General features: G+C 39.9%; 1 protein-coding gene across 15 annotated transcripts in view; it reads right to left on the minus strand.

Moving 5' to 3' along the window:
• Positions 1-21,211, minus strand: part of LOC138675902 (synaptotagmin-1) — a 1,081,934-nt gene that overhangs the window by 345,706 nt on the left and 715,017 nt on the right. For all 15 annotated transcript variants that reach the window (XM_069764529.1, XM_069764520.1, XM_069764525.1 and 12 more), the window contains one exon: positions 3,122-3,290. In XM_069764529.1, the coding sequence (XP_069620630.1) occupies positions 3,122-3,275 (154 nt within the window). In that variant the 5' untranslated portion in view covers positions 3,276-3,290. The remainder of the gene's footprint in view (positions 1-3,121; positions 3,291-21,211) is intronic.

Here is a 21,211-nt window from a genome sequence, read left to right on the forward strand (position 1 = left end):
TGAAATAGTGTTGCTGGCATTCATCCTGCTGCATTTGAAGTACAATTACAGATTATTGTATGCAAAAATCATATCAAATCAGTATCAGCAAGGGCTTGTGCAGATGAGTGTATTTGCTGTCCAAGTGCAATCTGATGAAACACTAGATCGCATTCGGACCAATGATAGTCTAAGAAGCAGCGCACATGTCCAATTTTTCCATCTCCACAGTCGGTTCGAAAAAAAAAATTACTGCACACCCGAATTTGATCCTACATATGGATCACACTTGGCCATGTAAGTCAACGAGTTATCTAAGTACAGTCCGATTTCCACAGACTGACAGGATGAGAGAATGGAGAAAATGTTTTCTCAATCTTCTCCTCAACCGAGAGAATCGCTGACGCTGACAGAGTTTGAGTGTGATTTGCATAATTGACCCTATTCTTCAGATGGGAGTATGTATGGTCATTGGAATCCTGCCCTAAGAGACATTGTGTTTCCTAGCTACAAGTGACTCTATTGAGCTTTTGCACTACTTAAACAATCATTTTTGTGAACGGGAGGGGAATTATTTGTTTTTAAATCATATAAAAGAAAATTACTGTATGCAGAATGAAAAATGTAACTTAGACTGTCTATCTCACAAAACGTGTTTTACTAGTCAATGAGTTGACATGCTGGCTTTTTGCACATGTACATAGCAAGCATTTCTTATCTTGGATGGCTTTTATACCTATGATTGTCTATGAGGTAGTTCCCATGTCCGATTTTTTTCCTCAAATTGAGTGGTCCTCACAAAAGTATGGAAACTTGTAAGGGTGTTGGAACAGTTTCGCCAATGCAAGTTAGGGGTCTGTTAACAAACCAGATAGCACTCATGCCATCTGTGTGCTGTTCATTTTCAAGGACTTTTTGATAGTAGAAGCTTGAGAAACCTCTATAATCTCATTTTTCATTATTTAATACAAGAAAAACTGAAGTAACTCTGTCCAAACTCTAATGGCAAAAACTGATCAATCTCTGATGAAATTGATCAAAACCAGTGGTTGAACTGGGAGTGATTTTCTCAAACAGTAAAAACACATTGTTTTTTTATTGTGATAGTGGCCCCTTTAATCTGCGAAAACCTATGTATCAACACATGTAGTACCCATGGTAAGTCCACCTCAAAGCTTTATGATTGACTCATTTTGCAATCCTTCCATGTTCCTTTTGTAATTATTAGAATACAGAAAAGTTTATCTTCACTTAATTAATTGTTAATGAAATGCTAAACAGTAGACATTGACAGTTTGTTAACTTTAATGATCTGCAGTAAGCCGGTGAGAAATACTAAGAAAAAAAAGAGAAATTTCAGCATTATGAGTTTATGTTCTTTGCCGGGGGATCACAGTATTAATGTCTTTGTTTCCTAGCTATAAAATGCCAATGATGTTTTGTCCTTGCCGGACACTCTGGACACTGCACATGTCTCTATTAATGACATGCAAGCTATAGCCATCATAACACCTCTCTTCAAGCAAAGGGGAATTTTATGTGACACAGAAAATCTGTTTGCTATCAATTCTGCAAACACGGCATCTGCCAGATTGCCAAGATCCATCTCAGGGATGAAAATCAATTAATATTCTAATTTATCTGTCATTATTGGTCACAGTGCATTATTCATCCCAATTTAGAGTCCTACATGATCATTCTTGAAAGACATATGTGGGAATCTTTTGTCACTTCATATTCCATCAGTGCAAAGAGTGATTTACATAAAGATGATATACAGTTTTAATCCTTTCCGCCTCCAAACGGTGAAAATATATCTTATGTGAAAAAATATCCAAGTGCATAGCCTAACTAATGGCACATTTAGTAATCAATTATAATGAATGTAAGTAATGTATTTGATATGCTTTGGGTCACTTTCAATCAGGGTCATATTCATTTAGTTCAAAAAAGGGGAGTGATCTCATGCTAAGAACCATAACTAGAATTAACATTGGACATATTATTTCACCACGTCAGTAACCTGAAATTTGGGGCCAAATGCAAAATTTGCACAAGGGCCACAATGTGCCATTTATAAATCTTTACCGGTGTCTGCAAAAATATCATGGAAGGCATTAGGTCTCCTCTGGTATTAGGTCTAAGCTACATTACTTCTACACCTTTTGTTATGTTCTTATTTGAGTATTATAGTGGTGTTTATTGATAATTTGGGAGCATGTAACCCATAATAAAGGTTGGCAATGCACCTGTTATGATGACCATCGAAAATCAAGACCAGCATAATATCAATGTTCTTTTGGCATACGGATTAAGCAGTCGCTAAAGGAATTAGGCATAAGGAATCACTAAAGTTGAAATATCATTTAAATACAAAATCACTTTTAATAATTAACTCTTGTTTCAAGGGTTGTCCTGGCATATAATGATGATCTATCCTTAGGAAAGCTAATCAATACCAGATCGGTTTGGGTCCAACACCCATCACCTCCAACGATCAGTTGTTATCAGGTCCTATGATGGCCATATGAATACATTGATAAGAGATGAACAGCGGTACTGCAGATTGACCACTAAGAGAATAAAAACTGATCTGTAGTTCCGGTGGCAGCTGGTGCATGTTATATGGGGTTCTACTGTTACTTAAATTCGGCTGCATCCTGAGCTGATAATGGCTGATTTGTATGAGTGCCAGTTGTCAGATCACCACCGAATGGTTATTGATGACCTAATCTTTGTATAGTTGGTCAATATTATATGTCTTGAAAACCCCTTTACATTCATGAAAATTAAGCTCCACAGTATACATGACAGATAATTGTGCATCACACCCTGAAATATAATATAGTCACTGTGTGCCCTACATAAATACACAAAAATACTAAAACTTTGGACTTTAGATTATTATTTTCAAAAGACAGGATTTACATCATAATGAAAAACGGAGATCATTCAGAATTCATTAAATGCATTATTCTCGAATGACATTAGTGAAGCTAGAAAGTTGAACAAAAAATATAACTATACTGAAAGCTCATTCTGAATATATTATTATAATAAAAAGTAAATTACTGGTCTAATGGTATGGTATAATGTTATTATTACTAATAAAAAGTGCAAGCTTCCCAATTGCTTTACTTACATGGAATTTTATTCAGCTCATTCATGAATTTCTCTTTGATCTTTGAAAAGTGATTATCCTTCCCATCGCTTGGGGCCACGGCTTCTGTGGCATTCTCCCGTAATGCAGGTGCGACAACTGTTGTTTGGGGTGCTGTCATCTGCTGGGACTTCATTTTGGCCCCAAGGAACTGTTTTAGATGAAAGATAAAGGAAAAAATATTATTTCTAAAGATAAAAGATGAAGCCATCTCCGATCCCCTGAAATCATCAAAAGCTGCATCTGTAGTGCACCTGCGCACTAAACAAATATTACTCCACTTGTGCATTCATTTCTGTGCTTCATATAATATTTAGCAAGTACAAAGAAAACATTTTCCTATTTCACCGGTGACAATGTAGTCTCATAAGTGTTATTATAAGTGATAGTAGGTGGCTAAGTGATAGATAATGTACAGTTAATTATCATGGTAAAATATGAAAATCATTTTTGTCTTAAGAATCAAAGTGAATTTCCAGCTTTGGATTGGAATTTTTTTTTCATTAGAGAAAATTCCTAACTCCGTAAAGTTGGTTACTTTGTTAAGAGTCACAATATGTTGAGTACTGCTTGGCTGTGAAAATTTGAGTTACACTATCAACAGTTGAGTTCAGGGCTCTCTAGAATATGGATTTTTTTGCAATTCACTCTAAGCAAATTCTTCAAAATGATTATCAGCTGGCCACCATTTATTTCTGCACCCAAAACATGTTAAAAAAACAAAACAACTAACATTTACCTCGGCTCCCTAGGCACCACTGCTGCTCACAGTTCTCCATATGTCATAGGTGCCTCTTCTTACCACAGTTGGATGCTGAAACCACTGGCCTCTTAACGATAGGCTGGGACTTCCAGCCGCGACCAGCAAAGTCACTGCGCATGTGCACCTAAGGTTGCAATGTCCAGCCTACTGTAAAGAGTCTCAGGATTTTAGTAACTGGTGGCTGTAAGAAGAGGGATTATGAAACAAATTGTGGACATCAAGCTACTGGGGCAGACAGATAGGTGAGAGGTGAGGTATTAGTGATGAGTGAGTATACTTGTTGCTCAGGTTTTCCCGAGCATGCTTGGGTGGTCTCCGAGTATCTATGACTGCTCGTAGATTTCATTTTCATGGCAGCAGCTGAATGATTTACAGCTACTAGCCAGCTGGATTTCATGTGGGGGTTCCCTAGCAACTAGGTTACCCCCACATGTACTTAGGCTGGCTAGTAGCTATAAATAATTCAGCTGCTGTGATGAAAATGAAATCTCCGAACACTAACAAATACTCGGAGATCACCCGAGCGTGCTCAGGAAAACCCGAGCAACGAGTATACTCACTCATTACTAGTGAGTATTAGTTGTTTTTATTTTTATACAATTTACAGTTATTATGCTCAGGGGCCTCTACAGACCGCAGTTCATAATAAGGGACATTCAACCAGGAAAGAATAAATTTGTTACTAATCAAATTTCCTGAAAAAATCGTGAGATTTGGGGAAATCAAATCTTGGCAGATTCGATCACCTCTACTCATAATCGCTTAGTTTCCAGTGAAGAAAGACAATTGATGAACAGTATTGAAATAGTTTTCACCTATTTATTATACCTCAAGTTGGATATTGAAAAGGGGGAAGAAAATAATTGTAATTTTGATTTTTTATATAACTAATTAACATTTATTCCCAGTGATCACTAAAACAAAGCAACAGAGGCTTTGAATTGTTTCCCATATGTTCTCTACGCTTTAAAAATAAAGAGGCAAAGGCTCACCTGAAATCTTTCAATGGGGGTCTCAGAACAAGGACCCCCACTAATTGAAACTTGGAAATTTCACTATCATGTGATTTTTTTTGTTTAAATAATAGATACCCTTTAATAATTTAACCTTCGTCCGGCTGAGTAGGTACAATTGTAACTATTTCGTTTTAAAATTGCAATAACTTTTTTTTTCGAAAAGCCGTAGAGGGCTGAAATTTCGTGACATCTCTGCAGTTTTGGTCCAGAATATATTGGCCAAATTTCAATAAAATATATATGAAGGTACAATTGTACCTCTGCAGCCTGTTAACGTAAAATTATGCAGCCTGACGAAGGTTAAAGAGATTTTCTGAGATTTAACAAAAAGGTTAGAAATTATTCCAGAACCAATGCCACTCTCGATCATCGTTGGTATCATGGTATCTGGTATTGCAGCTTTCTGTACATTTATGCACGTTAATGGAGTTGAATAAAAATACTAAACACCAAGCATGTGTCTGATACTGTTCTCCTACTATTTAGATTATTACCACTTAAAAAAGATCTATTTTAATAATAACAACCTCATATTAGACAATTCCTTATAAATTACTAAAAAATAGAGTTTTACTCAAGGTTGAAGAATAGATGTTACTAAAACAGGGTTATGTTCAAACTTTTGTTCTTTTATCACATATCCTGCCTTAGGAAAATAGAAAAAAATATGAAAAGAGAGAATCTAATTATAATCTGTAGCACCTCAGAGACAGACATATTTGTCCATGGTATGGAAGTATTGTGCAATGATTTGCTAGAGGGATACAGTGTTATTGAAAGGTCTCAGATAAGGTCAAAGTGTGCTTTATAATATAAATTTGCCTGCAGGAAGCAAAGCGAAAGGCAGACTAAAGAGAACATCAGGTTATGAGAAATGATGTCAGACATACGGTCAGTTGTTCAGGTCCAGAACAATGATAGGAATAAAAAATATTGCTAAAGGTTAACAAGGGTATGTTTGCCACTCAAAAAAAGTCTTTGAAATCCATAGTACATCTTGTAACTGTCAATTATAAAATCAGGAAATATTTCACAGATTTTTTTCCTTATTATATCAGAAGTCAAATGTATTACATGAGCTACTTGATTTAGAGAAAACCTTTCAATACATCTTATTAAGCAGTTCACAACCAGTATATATAACAGTGAGTATCAAAGCTGATAGATACAAAGAGATTCAAGCTCCATGGTAAAAACAGATGTTTATTGAAAACTCAATAAAACTCAAACGACATTAAAAAAGACAGGACAGGAATCCTCCAATAAACGGGAGGAAATATGGGTAACAGTAAATCCCAGTATTAGAAATGAGAGGTAGTCATATTCATAAGCTAAACTTAGATAAGAGATGCTGGAACAAAAATGTAACAAGTAACCATTTATAGCGCCCTATAGGAGGCCTATGTATAAAGAAATAAAACTCATGTCTGCATAATCATGAGGTGGCAGGAAAAGTGGTAAGTGCAATATGTATATACATATAGGAGACTTATGTATGAAGAAATAAAATTCATGTCTACAGAATTTTTCCCCAGAAGAAGCATAGGCGAAACGGTGTCAGGTTTGTGGAGGACACGGCGCCAGCTTTTCCTATCTCGTGGTTTCCTATTTAGGTATTATACTAATTATTTACTGTTATTACTGTTATTTTTTACCACTTTGAATCATTTGAGTACTATCCTTTTAGCATTCATAGGTTGACTTTTCTAGTTATTGTCTTTATGGCACTTATGCACTTTATATGGAGGCGGCATAAACTCATTGTGTGTGATCATCTGGTGGCTTCAGATTTTGTATATGCATATTGCATTTCTCACTTAATCTTGCCATCTCATGATTATGCAGACATGAGTTTTATTTCTTTATACATAGGCCTCCTATAGAGCGCTACAAATGATTACATATTACATTTCTGTTCCAGCATCTTTTATCTGAGTTACAGCTTTTGTGTAGTACTATATACATTTCTAATACTGTGTTTTACTATTACCTGTGCTTCCTCCCCTTTTTTGGAGGTTTCCTGTCCTTTTTTATTGTTGCTTGATTTTTATTAAGTTTTCAATAAACATCTGTTTTTACCATGGAGCTTGAATCTGTTTATATCTATCAGCTCTGCTACTCACTGTTATAGATACTGGTTGTGAATTTGAGTGAAAGTGTCAATCATTTTGACCTCTATTCAGGACATTTATGATTATTCTTATTAAGCAGGTAAAGCCAGCAAAGAAGGGTTCCATTTCTCTCAGACAGTGCAGAAGCTTTATGTGCAGCTCAGTGCTCTATAGAATAACCACAATTCCTAATAAAAAAATGGCTGAATATTAATGTAGTGAATATCATCTTACGAATCAGGAAATAGCATAACATGCATGTTATCTATATAGGGTTACCACATGATGATCTAAAAATCTTGCCTTGCCCCATTGGTATTTATGCAGGTCCCCAGTGCCCTGTCATCTATTGTTATATACCTTCTGACCTTGTTGCATCTGGTTTGATTATTTTGGTCTATGAACTATAAACCATAATTTCTAATGCTAATTTGTACTAGAAATTTTGGGAGAGGTATTCTCTGGAGGACTTAGATTTCTTTGCTGTCTTTTTAACCAATGTTTCACTGTAGATATAGGCATTGTTAATATTTTTGAATACAGAATTGAATAGCTATTATGAGATGCTATTATGAGATGATATTATTAGGAGAGACTCATTAATATTTGGTTGAGAATTTTCATAGGTTGCTATCCTCCACGTGGCATGCCTGTCTTGGGTGAACATATATGTTTGTTTCATTGGGGAGGGAAATAAGACATTATGGCAGTAAATTATCTCTTGTTGAGCAATAAAATTAGCATGTTAAAATGTAACATGCCCAAACTCTCTTTTTTGTCATCATTGGGGCAGAAAACAGGTCCCCATCTTTTTTTAAATTGTTTGTGTTAATTAATAATTTCATCAAGTTGAATCACCTGAATGGCTAGCTTTAGTATAGTGACCTATGAACCAATTTTACACTATTTTTTTAAACTAAGAATATCCAGACTGTTGGATTTTACTGTATACACTCATGTGCAAAATAATAGGAGTCTAACATCATTAATGTGTTTAATTATATTTCTGGCAGAAAGCATCTTACAACATGGGAAAAAATTCATGATAAGGTGTAGGCGAGTAATGGGCAACCAACTGAATCAACAGTCATGATGTGCACTCTGCTAATCGGGTGTAACTGACTCATTTCATGAAAGAGGAGTGTTCTAATTAACAGCATTGTGAAGTTTAATTGGTGAGATCATTCTGTGAAGAAACAGGTGTCAATTATGGCCCTTATTTAAAGGGAATCTGTCACCATATTTAACCTATCTAAACTATTAATATGGGCATATAGATTATAGACTGCTGAATACAGTCCTCCCTGTGTGTCTCATATCAGATGCCTTGTTGCCAAGAAATCTTTTATCACTTTATGTAAATGACCTCTTCCAAGCTCTGGGGAGGACGTTGCCTGGAAGATAACTTTGCCACCAGAGCTTATTTTACATGAAGAGGAGTTAACAGTAGGGTTGAGCGACCTTTGCTTTTATAGGATCGGGTCGGGTTTCACGAAACCCGACTTTTTCAAAAGTCGGGTCGAGTGAAATCGGCCAATCCTATAAAAAAGTCGGGGTCGGGGTCGGCCGAAACTCGAAACCCAATGCAGTGCATTGGGTTTCCATGGTTCCCAGGGTCTGAAGGAGAGGAAACTCTCCTTCAGGCCCTGCGATCCATATTTTAGTGTAAAATAAAGAATTAAAATAAAAAATATCGCAATACTTACCCTCTGACGCGCCCTGATACTAACCGGCAGCCTTTCTTCCTTAGAATCAGCCTTCCAAGACCTTGCGGTGACGTCGCGGCTTGTGATTGGTCGCGCGGCGGTCACATGGGCGGCCGCGCGACCAATCACAAGCCGCGACGTCACCGCGACATCACCGAAGGTCCTGGAAGCGCTGATTCTTAGGAAGGACCTTCGGTGACGTCGCGGTGACGTCGCGGCTTGTGATTGGTCGCGCGGCCGCCCATGTGACTGCCGCGCGACCAATCACAAGCCGCGACGTCACCGCAAGGTCTTGGAAGGCTGATTCTAAGGAAGAAAGGCTGCCGGTTAGTACCAGGGCGCGTCAGAGGGTAAGTATTGCGATATTTTTTATTTTAATTCTTTATTTTACACTTAAATCTGAATTCTGATACCAATTCCCGATATCTTAAACATATCGGGAATCGGTATTGGAATTCCGATTCCAGATTCAAAAGATCGCCGACTTCATGGCCGACCCCACACAGGGGTCGGGTCGGGTTTCATGAAACCCGACTTTGCCAAAAGTCGGCGACTTTTGAAAAAATTCGACCCGTTTCGCTCAACCCTAGTTAACAGTGAGACAAAGAACCAACACAGCATATAAAAAAATAAATTTGTCTACTAGCAAAAACATTTTTGCTTCTCTCTCAGCTCTGCTGTATTGCAACAATATTACAGCCCAGTCTGCCTGTGAGCTGGAAGCTGAGAGGAACCTGCAGATGTGTCAGTTATAATCCCACACAGTTCTGCAGTGAGATCAGAGAGTGGCCATTACATATCACACCGGCAACTCCACCTTATATTTAAACTAAGCTCTGAAGGCAGAGTTATCTTCCAGGCACCATCCTGCCCAGAGTCTGGAGAAGTTCATTTATATAAAGTGATAAAATATTATTTCTCCTCAACAACACATCTGATATGAGACCCACAGGGAGGACTACCTTCAGCATTTTATAACCTGTATGCCCATATTAATAGCTTAGATAGGTCAAATGAGGTGACAGATTCCTTTAAAGAAAGAAGGTATCAAATGTTGCATCTGCTCGTTTGAACCCTTGCTCTGTGAGTAAAGTGGGTCATTCCTGACATTGTACCTAAGGAACCGCAAAAGATGCCCCAATAATTACACACAGAGGACCGTGAAGCAGACAGAAAACTATGTAAAGCCCTTCTGAGGAAGATCAATATCGAAACTCACTTCAAGGGGTACACTGGACCTCTCCTGAACTTTGGGTATTTCTGATTGCTCCTGGCTCTTATTTATTTTTCTATGCATGTGATTCATATTACTTTACTTTGAGCTACGGTGTGCACTGTTTGTTTCTGATCCCTTCTATGAGTTATTTATATGACTTTACTTAAATTCTATTTGGGGACTATTTTGTCTCAATATATTTGATCTGGAACAAATCCCAGCAATGTCTGGAGCCTTCAACTAATTTGTGTGTCCTGCATTCCTCTGTATAGCAAAATTATTTTTGCACTATGCACTTTATTTAACCCCTTAAGCCCCGAGGGTGGTTTGCACGTTAATGACCGAGCCAATTTTTACAATTCTGACCACTATCCCTTTATGAGGTTATAACTCTGGAATGCTTCAACGGATCTTGGCAATTCTGACAGTGTTTTCTCGTGACGTACTGTACTTCATGTTAGTGGTAAAATTTATTCAATATTACTTGTGTTTATTTAAGAAAAAAATGGAAATTTGGCAAAAATTTTGAAAATTTCGCAATTTTCCAACTTTGAATTTTTATACCCTTAAACAACAGAGATATGGCATGCAAAATACTTAATACGTAACATTTCCCACATGTCTACTTTACATCAGCACAATTTTGGAACCAAAATTTTTTTTGTTAGGGAGTTAGAAGGGTTAAAAGTTGACCAGCAATTTCTCATTTTTACAACACCATTTTTTTTTTAGGGACCACATCTCATTTGAAGTCATTTTGAGGGGTCTATATGATAGAAAATAACCAAGTGTGACACCATTCTAAAAACTGCACCCCTCAAGGAGCTCAAAACCACATTCAAGACGTTTATTAACCCTTCAGGTGTTTTACAGGAATTTTTGGAATGTTTAAATAAAAATGAACATTTCACTTTTTTTCACACAAAATTTATTTCAGCTCCAATTTGTTTTATTTTACCAAGGGTAACAGGAGAAAATGGACCCCAAAAGTTGTTGTACAATTTGTCCTGAGTATGTTTATACCCCATATGTGGGGATAAACCACTGTTTGGGCGCATGGCAGAGCTTGGAAGGAAAGGAGCGCCATTTGACTTTTCAATGCAAAATTGACTGGAATTGAGATGGGATGCCATGTTGCGTTTGAAGAGCCCCTGATGTGCCTAAACATTGAAACCCCCCACAAGTGACACCATTTTGGAAAGTAGACCCCTTGAGGAACTCATCTAGATGTGTGGTGAGCACTTTGACCCAACAAGTGCTTCATAGAAGTTTATAATGCAGAGCCGTAAAAATAAAAAATCATTTTTTTTTCACAAAAATGATTTTTTGCCCCCAATTTTTTATTTTCCCAAGGGTAAGAGAAGAAATTAGACCACAAAAGTTGTTGAGCAATTTGTCCTGAGTACGCTGATGCTCCATATGTGAGTGTAAACCATTGTTTGGGCGCATGGCAGAGCTCGGAAGGGAAGGAGCGCCATTTGACTTTTCAATGCAATATTGACTGGAATTGAGATGGGACGCCATGTTGCGTTTGGAGAGCCCCTGATGTGCCTAAACATTGAAACCCCCCATAAGTGACACCATTTTGGAAAGTAGACCCCCTAAGGAACTTATCGAAATGTGTTTTGAGAGCTTTGAGCCCCCAAGTGTTTCACTACAGTTTATAACGCAGAGTCGTGAAAATAAAAATTGTTTTTTTCACAAAAATGATTTTTTAGCCCCCAGTTTTGTATTTTCACAAGGGAAACAGGATAAATTGGACCCCAAAAGTTGTTGTCCAATTTGTCCTGAGTACGCTGATACCCCATATGTGGGGGAAAACCACTGTTTGGGCGCATGGCAGAGCTCAGAAGGGAAGGAGCGCCATTTGGAATACAGACTTAGATGGATTGGTCTGCAGGCGTCACGTTGCATTTGCAGAGCCCCTGATGTACCCAAACAGTAGAAACCCCCCACAAGTGACCCCATATTAGAAACTAGACCCCCAAAGGAACTTATCTAGATGTGTTGTGAGAACTTTGAACCCCTAAGTGTTTCACTACAGTTTATAATGCAGAGCCGTGAAAATAAAAATTCTTTTTTTCACAAAAATGATGTTTTAGCCCCCAGTTTTGTATTTTCACAAGGGAAACAGGATAAATTGGACCCCAAAAGTTGTTGTCCAATTTGTCCTGAGTACGCCGATACCCAATATGTGGGGGGAAACCACTGTTTGGGCGCATGGCAGAGCTCGGAAGGGAAAAAGCGCCATTTGGAATACAGACTTAGATGGATTGGTCTGCAGGCGTCACGTTGCATTTGCAGAGCCCCTGATGTACCCAAACAGTACAAACCCCCCACAAGTGACCCCATATTGGAAACTAGACCTCCCAAGGAACTTATCTAGATGTGTTGTGAGAACTTTGAACCCCCAAGTGTTTCATTGCAGATTACAACGCAGAGCCGCGAAAATAAAAAAATCTTATTTTTCCCACAAAAATGATTTTTAGCCCCCCACATTTTTATTTTCCCAAGGATAACAAGAGAACTTGGACCCCAAAAGTTGTTGTCCAATTTGTCCTGAGTACGCTGATACCCCATATGTTTGGGTAAACCCCTGTTTGGGCGCACCAGAGAGCTCGGAAGGGAAGGAGCACTGTTTTCCTTTTTCAACGAAGAATTGGCTGGAATTGAGATCGGACGCCATGTCGCGTTTGGAGAGCCCCTGAAACCCTAATCCAACAACACCCCTAACCCTAATCCCAACGGTAACCCTAACCACACCCCTAACCCTGACACACCCCTAATTCTAATCCCAACCCTAATCCCAACCGTAAATATAATCCAAACCCTAACCCTAACTTTAGCCCCAACCCTAACCCTAACTTTAGCCCCAACCCTAACCCTAACTTTAGCCCCAACCCTAACCCTAACTTTAGCCCCAACCCTAACCCTAACTTTAGCTCCAACCCTAACCCCACCCCTAACCCTAGCCCCAACCCTAGCCCTAACCCTAGCCCTAACCCTAGCCCTAACCCTAGCCCCAACCCTAGCCCCAACCCTAACCCTAGCCCTAACCCCAGTCCCAACCCTAGCCCCCACCCTAGCCCTAACCCTAGCCCCAACCCTAGCCCCAACCCTAGCCCTAACCCTAGCCCTAACCCTAGCCCTGATGGGAAAATGGAAATAAATACATTTTTTTTATTTTATTATTTTTCCCTAACTAAGCGGGTGATGAAGGGGGGTTTGATTTACTTTTATAGCGTTTTTTATATCAGATTTTTATGATTGGTAGCTGTCACACACTAAAAGACGCTTTTTTATAGCAAAAAAGTTTTTGCGTCTCCACATTTTGAGACTTATAATTTTTCCATATTTTGGTCCACAGAGTCATCCGAGGTCTTGTTTTTTGCAGGACGAGTTGACGTTTTTACTGGTAACATTTTTGGACACGTGACAGTTTTTGATCACTTTTTATTCCGATTTTTGTGAGGCAGAATGACCAAAAACCAGCTATTCATGAATTTCTTTTGGGGGAGGCGTTTATACCGTTCCGTGTTTGGTAAAATTGATAAAGCAGTTTTATTCGTCGGGTCAGTACGATTACAGCGATATTTTATTTATATCTTTTTTTTATGTTTTTTTTTAATGTTTTGGCGCTTTTTTTATTTATTTATTTAGTAATTTTTTTTTATTTTTTTTTTTACACATGTGGAAATTTTTTTTTTTACTTTTTTACTTTGTCCCAGTGGGGGACATCACAGATCGCCGATCTTACAGTTTGCACAGCATTCTGTAAGTTCGGCGATCTCACTCACATCGCTGCAAGCTTACAGAGCTGCAGCTGCAGCCTGCTCCTGACCTGGAAGTACTCCCTGCAGGACCCGGATGCAGCCCCGCGGCCATTTTGGATCTGGAGCCTGCAGGGAGAAGATGCTCAGTACAAGGTGAGCACATCACCTTGTACCGATCGTCTCAGGGAAGCCCGCAGGGAGCCCCCTCCCTGCGCGATGCTTCCCTGTGCCGCCGGCACACCGTGATCATGTTTGATCGTGTTGTGTCGGGGGTTAATGTGCCGGGAGCGGTCCGTGACTGCTCCTGGCACATAGTGCCGGATGTCAGCTGCGATAGGCAGCTGACACCCGGCCGCGATCGGCCGCGCTCCCCCCGTGAGCGTGGCCGATCGCTATGACGTACTATTCCGTCAGTGGGAATTAAGGCCCACCCCACCTCGATGGGATAGTACGTCATATGGGATTAAGGGGTTAATTAGTGCTATTTTCTGGTATATATTTTTATCACATTCATTTCAGAGGTATTTACATCATTGGATTTGATTAACTTGGTATTTACTTCTACGGACACCAGCGTCATTATTTTGTCCAGTGTTTTGCTTTTCCCATTTCTGCATGGTTTGCTTTAATCTCCAGTCACATTTTTATGAACTTGTTTTTAATTGTTTAATTTGAATAAAGATCATTTTGTTTTGGTACTAATGTTGGAAGGACCTTTGTTCTTCTTCATTGTACCGATTGAGAAAGAACTTTGATCAAGAAGTTGATAAAGAGGGGAAAACATATAAAGAAGGGCAGAAAATAATTTGCTGCATAGCTAAAAAGATTTCCAGTGCATTAATATGGCATACAACACCCAAAATGTGTGTTGGGAAAATAAATACTACCATCTGCTTAGATCATAAAATAACAAAATTGGCAAAGAAGCATCCAATGATCAGCTTCAGGGAGATCAAAGAAGATTCTTAGTTGCCTGCGAGTACTGCAACCATCAGAAGCCGCCTACATAAAGCTAAACTATTTGCAAGAAACCCTTGTAAACTATCATTACTGAAAAATAGATATGTATTTAAAAATTTATAGTTTGCCACACTGACTGGCCTAAAGAGAAGTGGCCTATGAACAGATGAGAGCCAGATTGTTCTTATAGGGTCTAAAGGCCGCAGACAGTATGTGAGATGATCCAGAAACACCGAAATAAAGCCACAGTACACTGTGAAGACTCTAAAACATTGAGGTGCAAGCATAATGGTTTGGGGATGTTTGTCACATGGAATTGAGCTAATTTTTACATACCAGGTACCATGAGCCAGCTTGAATCTATCAAAATACTGGAAGAGGTCATGCTGCCTTATGCTGAAGAAGAAATGCCCTTGACATGGGTGTTTCAGGAGGACAAAAACCACAAACACTCCAGCAAGCGGGCAACATCCTTGTTCCAGACCAGCAAGATTGATATTTTAAAGTGGCCAGCCCAATCCTGAGACTTTAGTCTGATTGAGAATTTGGGGAGTGACATCAAAAATGCTGTTTTTGATACAAAACCTAAGAATGCAAAAGAATTGTGCAATGTGGTCCAGTCAGCTCGGGCGGGAATGTCTGTTTGCAGGTGTCAGATGATAGTTGGCTCCATGCCACACAGATGTAAAGCAGTTATCAGAAATAAAAGTTATATAATTAAATATTAGTTCAGTTATTAACCGAAAAGCTAAGTCTGGAAAGAACTTTCAGTTTATACTGTAAATATTGGAGTTTGTAAATGAAAATGCAGACACTGCTATTTTTTGGAACATCAAATTATTCCTTCTTCATTTTCAGTTTAAAAAAATGATATTTTGTTCGTGTTCTCATTTGGAATTGAATGAACAGTGCTCTCAGTGCCTTTGTATATAGAAATAAAAGCTATTATGAGGATCGAGCTTTTTTTAGTTGTTTTAAACACACTGTTGTTATTTTACATATAACTCTACAGTATACGATACCAATAGGAATTTAGTAGCTGCAAAGTAATTTCATCCTCAACAATGAATTTTACTTGACCTTTAGATTTTTACTTTTTTGTCAAATATAACAAAAAAGTTACATACAAAAGTTACTGTACGTATTTGTTATCAAGTAAAAAGAGCATGACAGTTGTACAACATTTACATAATGTGAGATTAATCTCAAGAATAAAAGTGAACATAAAAATCTCCAAAATTCAATTAGGAAATGAATATATGGCACTGCTGCTCTGTTAAAAACAGACACAAACAACAGCTGTAGAATGTGGAATGTCTCTGACTTGCAATATCAAAGCGGAAACCCTCAAAGTCGTCAACAAATGAAGAACAAAAAAATGGAAGAGAACTGAACAGATGCACTGTGTACAGAGATTCGCAATTTGGAAATTAGCATTAGCAAGGATAATTTGGCAGTTCTCTTCACAAGATTTTGTATGTAACACACCTTGTATAGCAGTGCATACTGATAATTTTAGAAATCAATAATCCTGTCAATTTTTGACAACTTTTATCTGTAAAGAATATTTAATGCCTTCAAGACATATGACATATAGTTACATAATATTTTGTGTCCCTGACTTTGCAAGCTGAGCCTGCATATTTCCCAACTAATGGTACATGAATTACTCAGCCACCATCTGCCTCTCACAGTCCATGGCTGTTGACCTTTTAAATGCCACTGTAATCTCTGATCTCTGATTGTGGTGTGCCAATGGGTTGCCATGACAGCTGGGAGTCTGCTGAAGACCTCCATGCTTGTCATGACGGTTCTCCCACGAAAGCCAGAATTTACAAACAGTAATAATACAGATGATTACATTGTAAGTATTCTATTTGTATCTGAATAGTGTCTGAATAGGAAATAAGCATATCCTTAATTTAGAGCTGATCAATCAAATTGGTTCCCAATAGTTCAGTAATACCACCCCCTAATGTCAGATCACCACTTCCATTTCCTGCTTATCCATTTTATATGTTATACTAAAACTAAGCGGTTTTCTATAGGTGATAACTTGCTGATCAGTTGGAGGTCTGATTACAGTAGGTAATCAGTTCTTTGGCATTCGGCAGCATTCACACAGATATGCTGTTTCTTGTGCAAACAGGAAGGTTTATTGAGTCCATAAACTTGAAACATAAAGTAAAACCGTCTTTTCTCCAGAAAAAAAAGGTATAAGTTTACAATAAATACTCCCATAGAAGGTACGTGTGACGCCCAAGAGACCGGGGTACCCAGCACCGGACCAATGGGGTCTGTCTCTTAAGGGGGGTGTCACGGGTGGCTTGACCCGGTGCTGTGGCCTCAGGCAATGCACAGTGTAAAGGGTATTGTGAGGGAACAGGCACTTACTTGATCAGCAGCAGGTTCTCCCAGCAGTGATGATCCCAATCCTGGATAGATGGCTATTGTCCAAATGAAAGACTGAGGCACTGAAACGTTTAACCAGTTTACTTTAACAAAAAAGGATTTACAACCAGTCCTGTCACCGGAGTCTGTATGGGAACTCTGAGTTACTTTGACCCTGCCGGGGTCTTCGCCTCTTATTGTACGCAATATCTGTGTGGCCCTGATGCTGTATGTGAACTGGCTGCCGGCCCAATCTGTCCCCTCCGGGTCCTGGTTCGACGGGCAACCCGAGTCCTTTTATCGGCTTACCCCCTCCAGGAGTACCGCTGAACTCTGTGTCTGTTGCTGCGTCCGACCCTAGTGAAGCTGATATCACCTCACGTTTTTCCGGTTGCTGTATTATATGTAATGAATACAGCCACGGATCCGGTATCCGTCTTTGCGCCTGTTCTGGGTAGTGATTAATGCTACCCGGTTCTCACAATGTCCTTTTTCTCTATCCCTCTTCTCCTCAGGCCGGTGATTTAGGCCTGGTAACAGTCACAGGGCTGTTAGAGATTCAACTGTATGACCTCTCACTATCAGCTCCTTAGCCCAACTGCCAGTTCTTCTCTCAGACCAGAATGGATCAAGGGGAGTCTCTGGAGCTCCCCCTTCTGGCCGGAGGTGGTAGTGCAGTCTTGCTATTTTAGTATTTGCATTTACTGTCAGTAACTATTTTTGTGGCAAATACCCCTAGGGGTGCCACATTCCCCCTTAGTTAAGAACAGTACTCCGGGACTGTGGGACAATAACATTTTGAAATAATAATTAATATGTACAGAGTCTTAAAAATGAAAAGTTACAAAAACCACTCGAGGAAACAAAAATATAGTTCTGTACAAAGTCACTTCAAATAGCGTCCATTAATACAGTTCTATCCTTGAAGGTACTAGGAAAGGCACTGCACTTTGTGTCCAGGAATTTAGTTCCATTTTTCCAACGGAGTTATCAATATAAAGTCTAAAGAAAGTTCAAAAAGAGCGAGGAGCAAAGTTCAAAAAGCAGTCTTTCCGGAGCTTTGATTTAGTGCCTCCGGGCTGATAAAAAGTTCAAGAATATGCAAGAAGTTCATACAGACAAGTCTCTGTAGGCACTGGGCTTAAACGTTGCAGACTGATAACAATGACTATACTACATTTTCTGTTTAACTATATACGGCATAACATATATACAATTCACATTATGAGCTTTATAGTTGGTAATCTGCATACCTGGCCGGTAATTGACCCTGGGTACTACGCTGTGATCTACGTAATAGCGGTGTCTCTTCATGTGGTGTACTACTGTCTACTGCGGATGTAGTATCTGCCCGCTCTGCTAAAGATAATTCCACGACTATGGAGTTGGCAAGTCCACCGTGAATGGGATTACTCTGACCAGGAATCTGTTCTTCCTGGCCTGGAACCTCCTGTAGTACGGGACCAGCCTCTTCCTGTCTTGGGACTTCTGGTATTGGGTTCGGTGTTGGGTAAAAGGCCACCATGGGAACCACTACTGCACCATGGTATGTTAGTAGGGTTTTGGGAAAGTCTCCTATACAGGTGTGATACACTTCCTCTTCTTTTTCCTTTACTGGTTGAACCTGTATGGGTTGAATAACTTCTGGTTCTGGCTGGACAACGTCTGGCTCTTTCAATGCTTCCGGACATAAATTAAGATTGTCTCTTGACACTAGTACAGATGTTAAGCCTCCGTTTTTGCTAATGAGACACATTTTAGGATTATCCACTCTTGTTGGTAAAACTGTGTAGGGTACGGCTTCCCACTGATTGTCCAGTTTATTGGTTCGACGATTTCTCTTGAGCACTTGGTCACCTGGTCTTAATGGGGTCGCTAGAGCATTCTGGTTGAAAGTTCGCTCTTGTCTTTCTCTAGTTTGCTGAAGGCTTCTTTCCACACTCTCTTGCACTTGGCGATACTGCTTTTGCCGTATGATATCCCAATTGGAGTCTTGGACTTCTGCGTCTGGTTTCAGAATTCCCATTTCTAGATCGATTGGTAATTGGCCGGGTCTTGCACGCATAAGGTAAGCGGGGGTGCAATTGGTGGAACTCACCGGGACATGATTATACAGATCCACCAAGTCAGGCAATTTCTCTGGCCATTGATTCCTTTCTGCCTCAGGTAAAGTCTTTAGTAGTTCTATTACAATATGGTTCATCTTCTCGCATAAGCCGTTTGTTTGTGGATGATAGGCCGTCGTCCGGATCTTTTTGCAACCATACATATTACAGAATTCTCTGAAGATCTCTGATTCAAAGGCTGTACCTTGGTCGGTGAGAACCTGTTCCGGATATCCATGGGGTCTACAAAAGTACGTTTGGAACGCTTTGGCTGCTGTTTTTGCTGTCAGATCTTTTACGGGTACTACTACCAAGAAGCGTGAATAATGGTCCACGATGGTCAAGGCATAGACATAGCCAGACCGGCTTGATGTCAACTTCACGTGGTCCATGGCTACAAGTTCAAGTGGTTGTTTGGTGATTATGGGCTGCAGTGGTGCTCTTTGGTTCTTTTGATCGTTTCTTCTGAGGTTGCACGGGCCACAATTTCTGCACCACTGTTCGATTGATTTTCTCATCCCGACCCAATAAAATCTTTCTCTTAGAAGTACTTCTAACTTTTTCCAACCGAAGTGACCAGCACCATTATGGTAAGCTTCGAGGACCATCTTGACATCTTGTTTAGGCACGATAATCTGCCAAACCAATTCATGTGTTTTCGGATTGGTGTACCTTCTACAGAGCTTCCCTTGATACAGGAACATTTTGCCTCTCTCTTTCCAGAGTTGATGCGTCTCTTCTGGGGCATCCTCATCGGGATATGCACTTTGCTCAGCTAACAGTTCCTTCACCAACTTCACAGCCGGATTGCTGTCTTGGGTGTCAGCCCATCTATGGTGTGCTAACGGATTTAAATTCACCTCTTGTTGTTTCTGATAGGTACTTGACTGATGATGTTTTGCCTTGGGATGATGGAAGGCTGGTAGTTCAATTTCTTCAAGCTCCCCCATTTCTTCTTCTACATCTCTCAAGTGTGGCATCCGGGATAGGGCATCGGCATTTCCATTCTTGCGACCTGCTCGATACTTGATCTTGAAGTTGTAATTAGATAACCGGGCTATCCATCGCTGTTCTAACGCACCTAATTTGGCTGTGTCCAGGTGGGTCAACGGATTGTTGTCAGTATAGACAATAAATTCTGCAGCGGCCAGATAGTGTTTGAAACGTTCAGTCACAGCCCAAACTACTGCCAGTAGTTCCAATTTGAAGGAGCTGTAATTTTCTGAATTTCTTTCAGTAGGCCGGAGCTTTCTACTTGCAAAGGCGATGACTTTCTCCCGACCTTCTTGCTTTTGTGACAGCACCGCTCCTAGTCCCACATTACTGGCATCGGTGTAGAGGATGAAAGGTTGATGGTAATCTGGGTATGCCAGAACCTCTTCTCCGGTTAGTGCCTTCTTTAGTTGTTCAAAGGAGTCTTCCCTTTCGTCGTTCCACTGAAAAGGAGGGTTTCGGTTTGAAGGTTTCTTCGTCTGCCCTACCAAGGTGTCTTGCAAGGGTGCTGCCAACTTGGTAAATCCTTTTATAAATCTGCGATAGTAACCCACCAATCCCAGGAATTGTCTCACTTCTTTTGCGCTGGTAGGTCTTGGCCAATCCCTTATGGCGCTTATTTTCTCGGGATCTGGTGCTACTCCCTCCGAACTCACGATGTGTCCCAGGTACTGTACCTTTGGCTTGAGAAGGTGACATTTGGATGGCTTGACTTTCATGCCATACCTGGATAAGGCTTCGAACACTTCTGCCAGGTCTATTAAGTGTTGTTCGTAAGTCTTTGAGTAGACGATCACATCATCTAGGTACAGGAGGACGGTCTCGAAGTTCTTGTGTCCGAGGCAGCATTCCATCAGCCGCTGGAAGGTACCGGATGCGTTGCAGAGTCCGAACGGCATGCGATTAAATTCACATAGACCCATTGGTGTGGTGAATGCCGTCTTTTCCTTATCCCGCTCAGCCACAGGGACTTGCCAATACCCGCTTGTTAAGTCTAAGGTGGAAAAATAATTAGCAGATTTCAAAGCAGTTAAGGAC

This window comes from Ranitomeya imitator, chromosome 4 (assembly GCF_032444005.1).
Source record: "Ranitomeya imitator isolate aRanImi1 chromosome 4, aRanImi1.pri, whole genome shotgun sequence".
Taxonomy (NCBI): domain Eukaryota; kingdom Metazoa; phylum Chordata; class Amphibia; order Anura; family Dendrobatidae; genus Ranitomeya; species Ranitomeya imitator.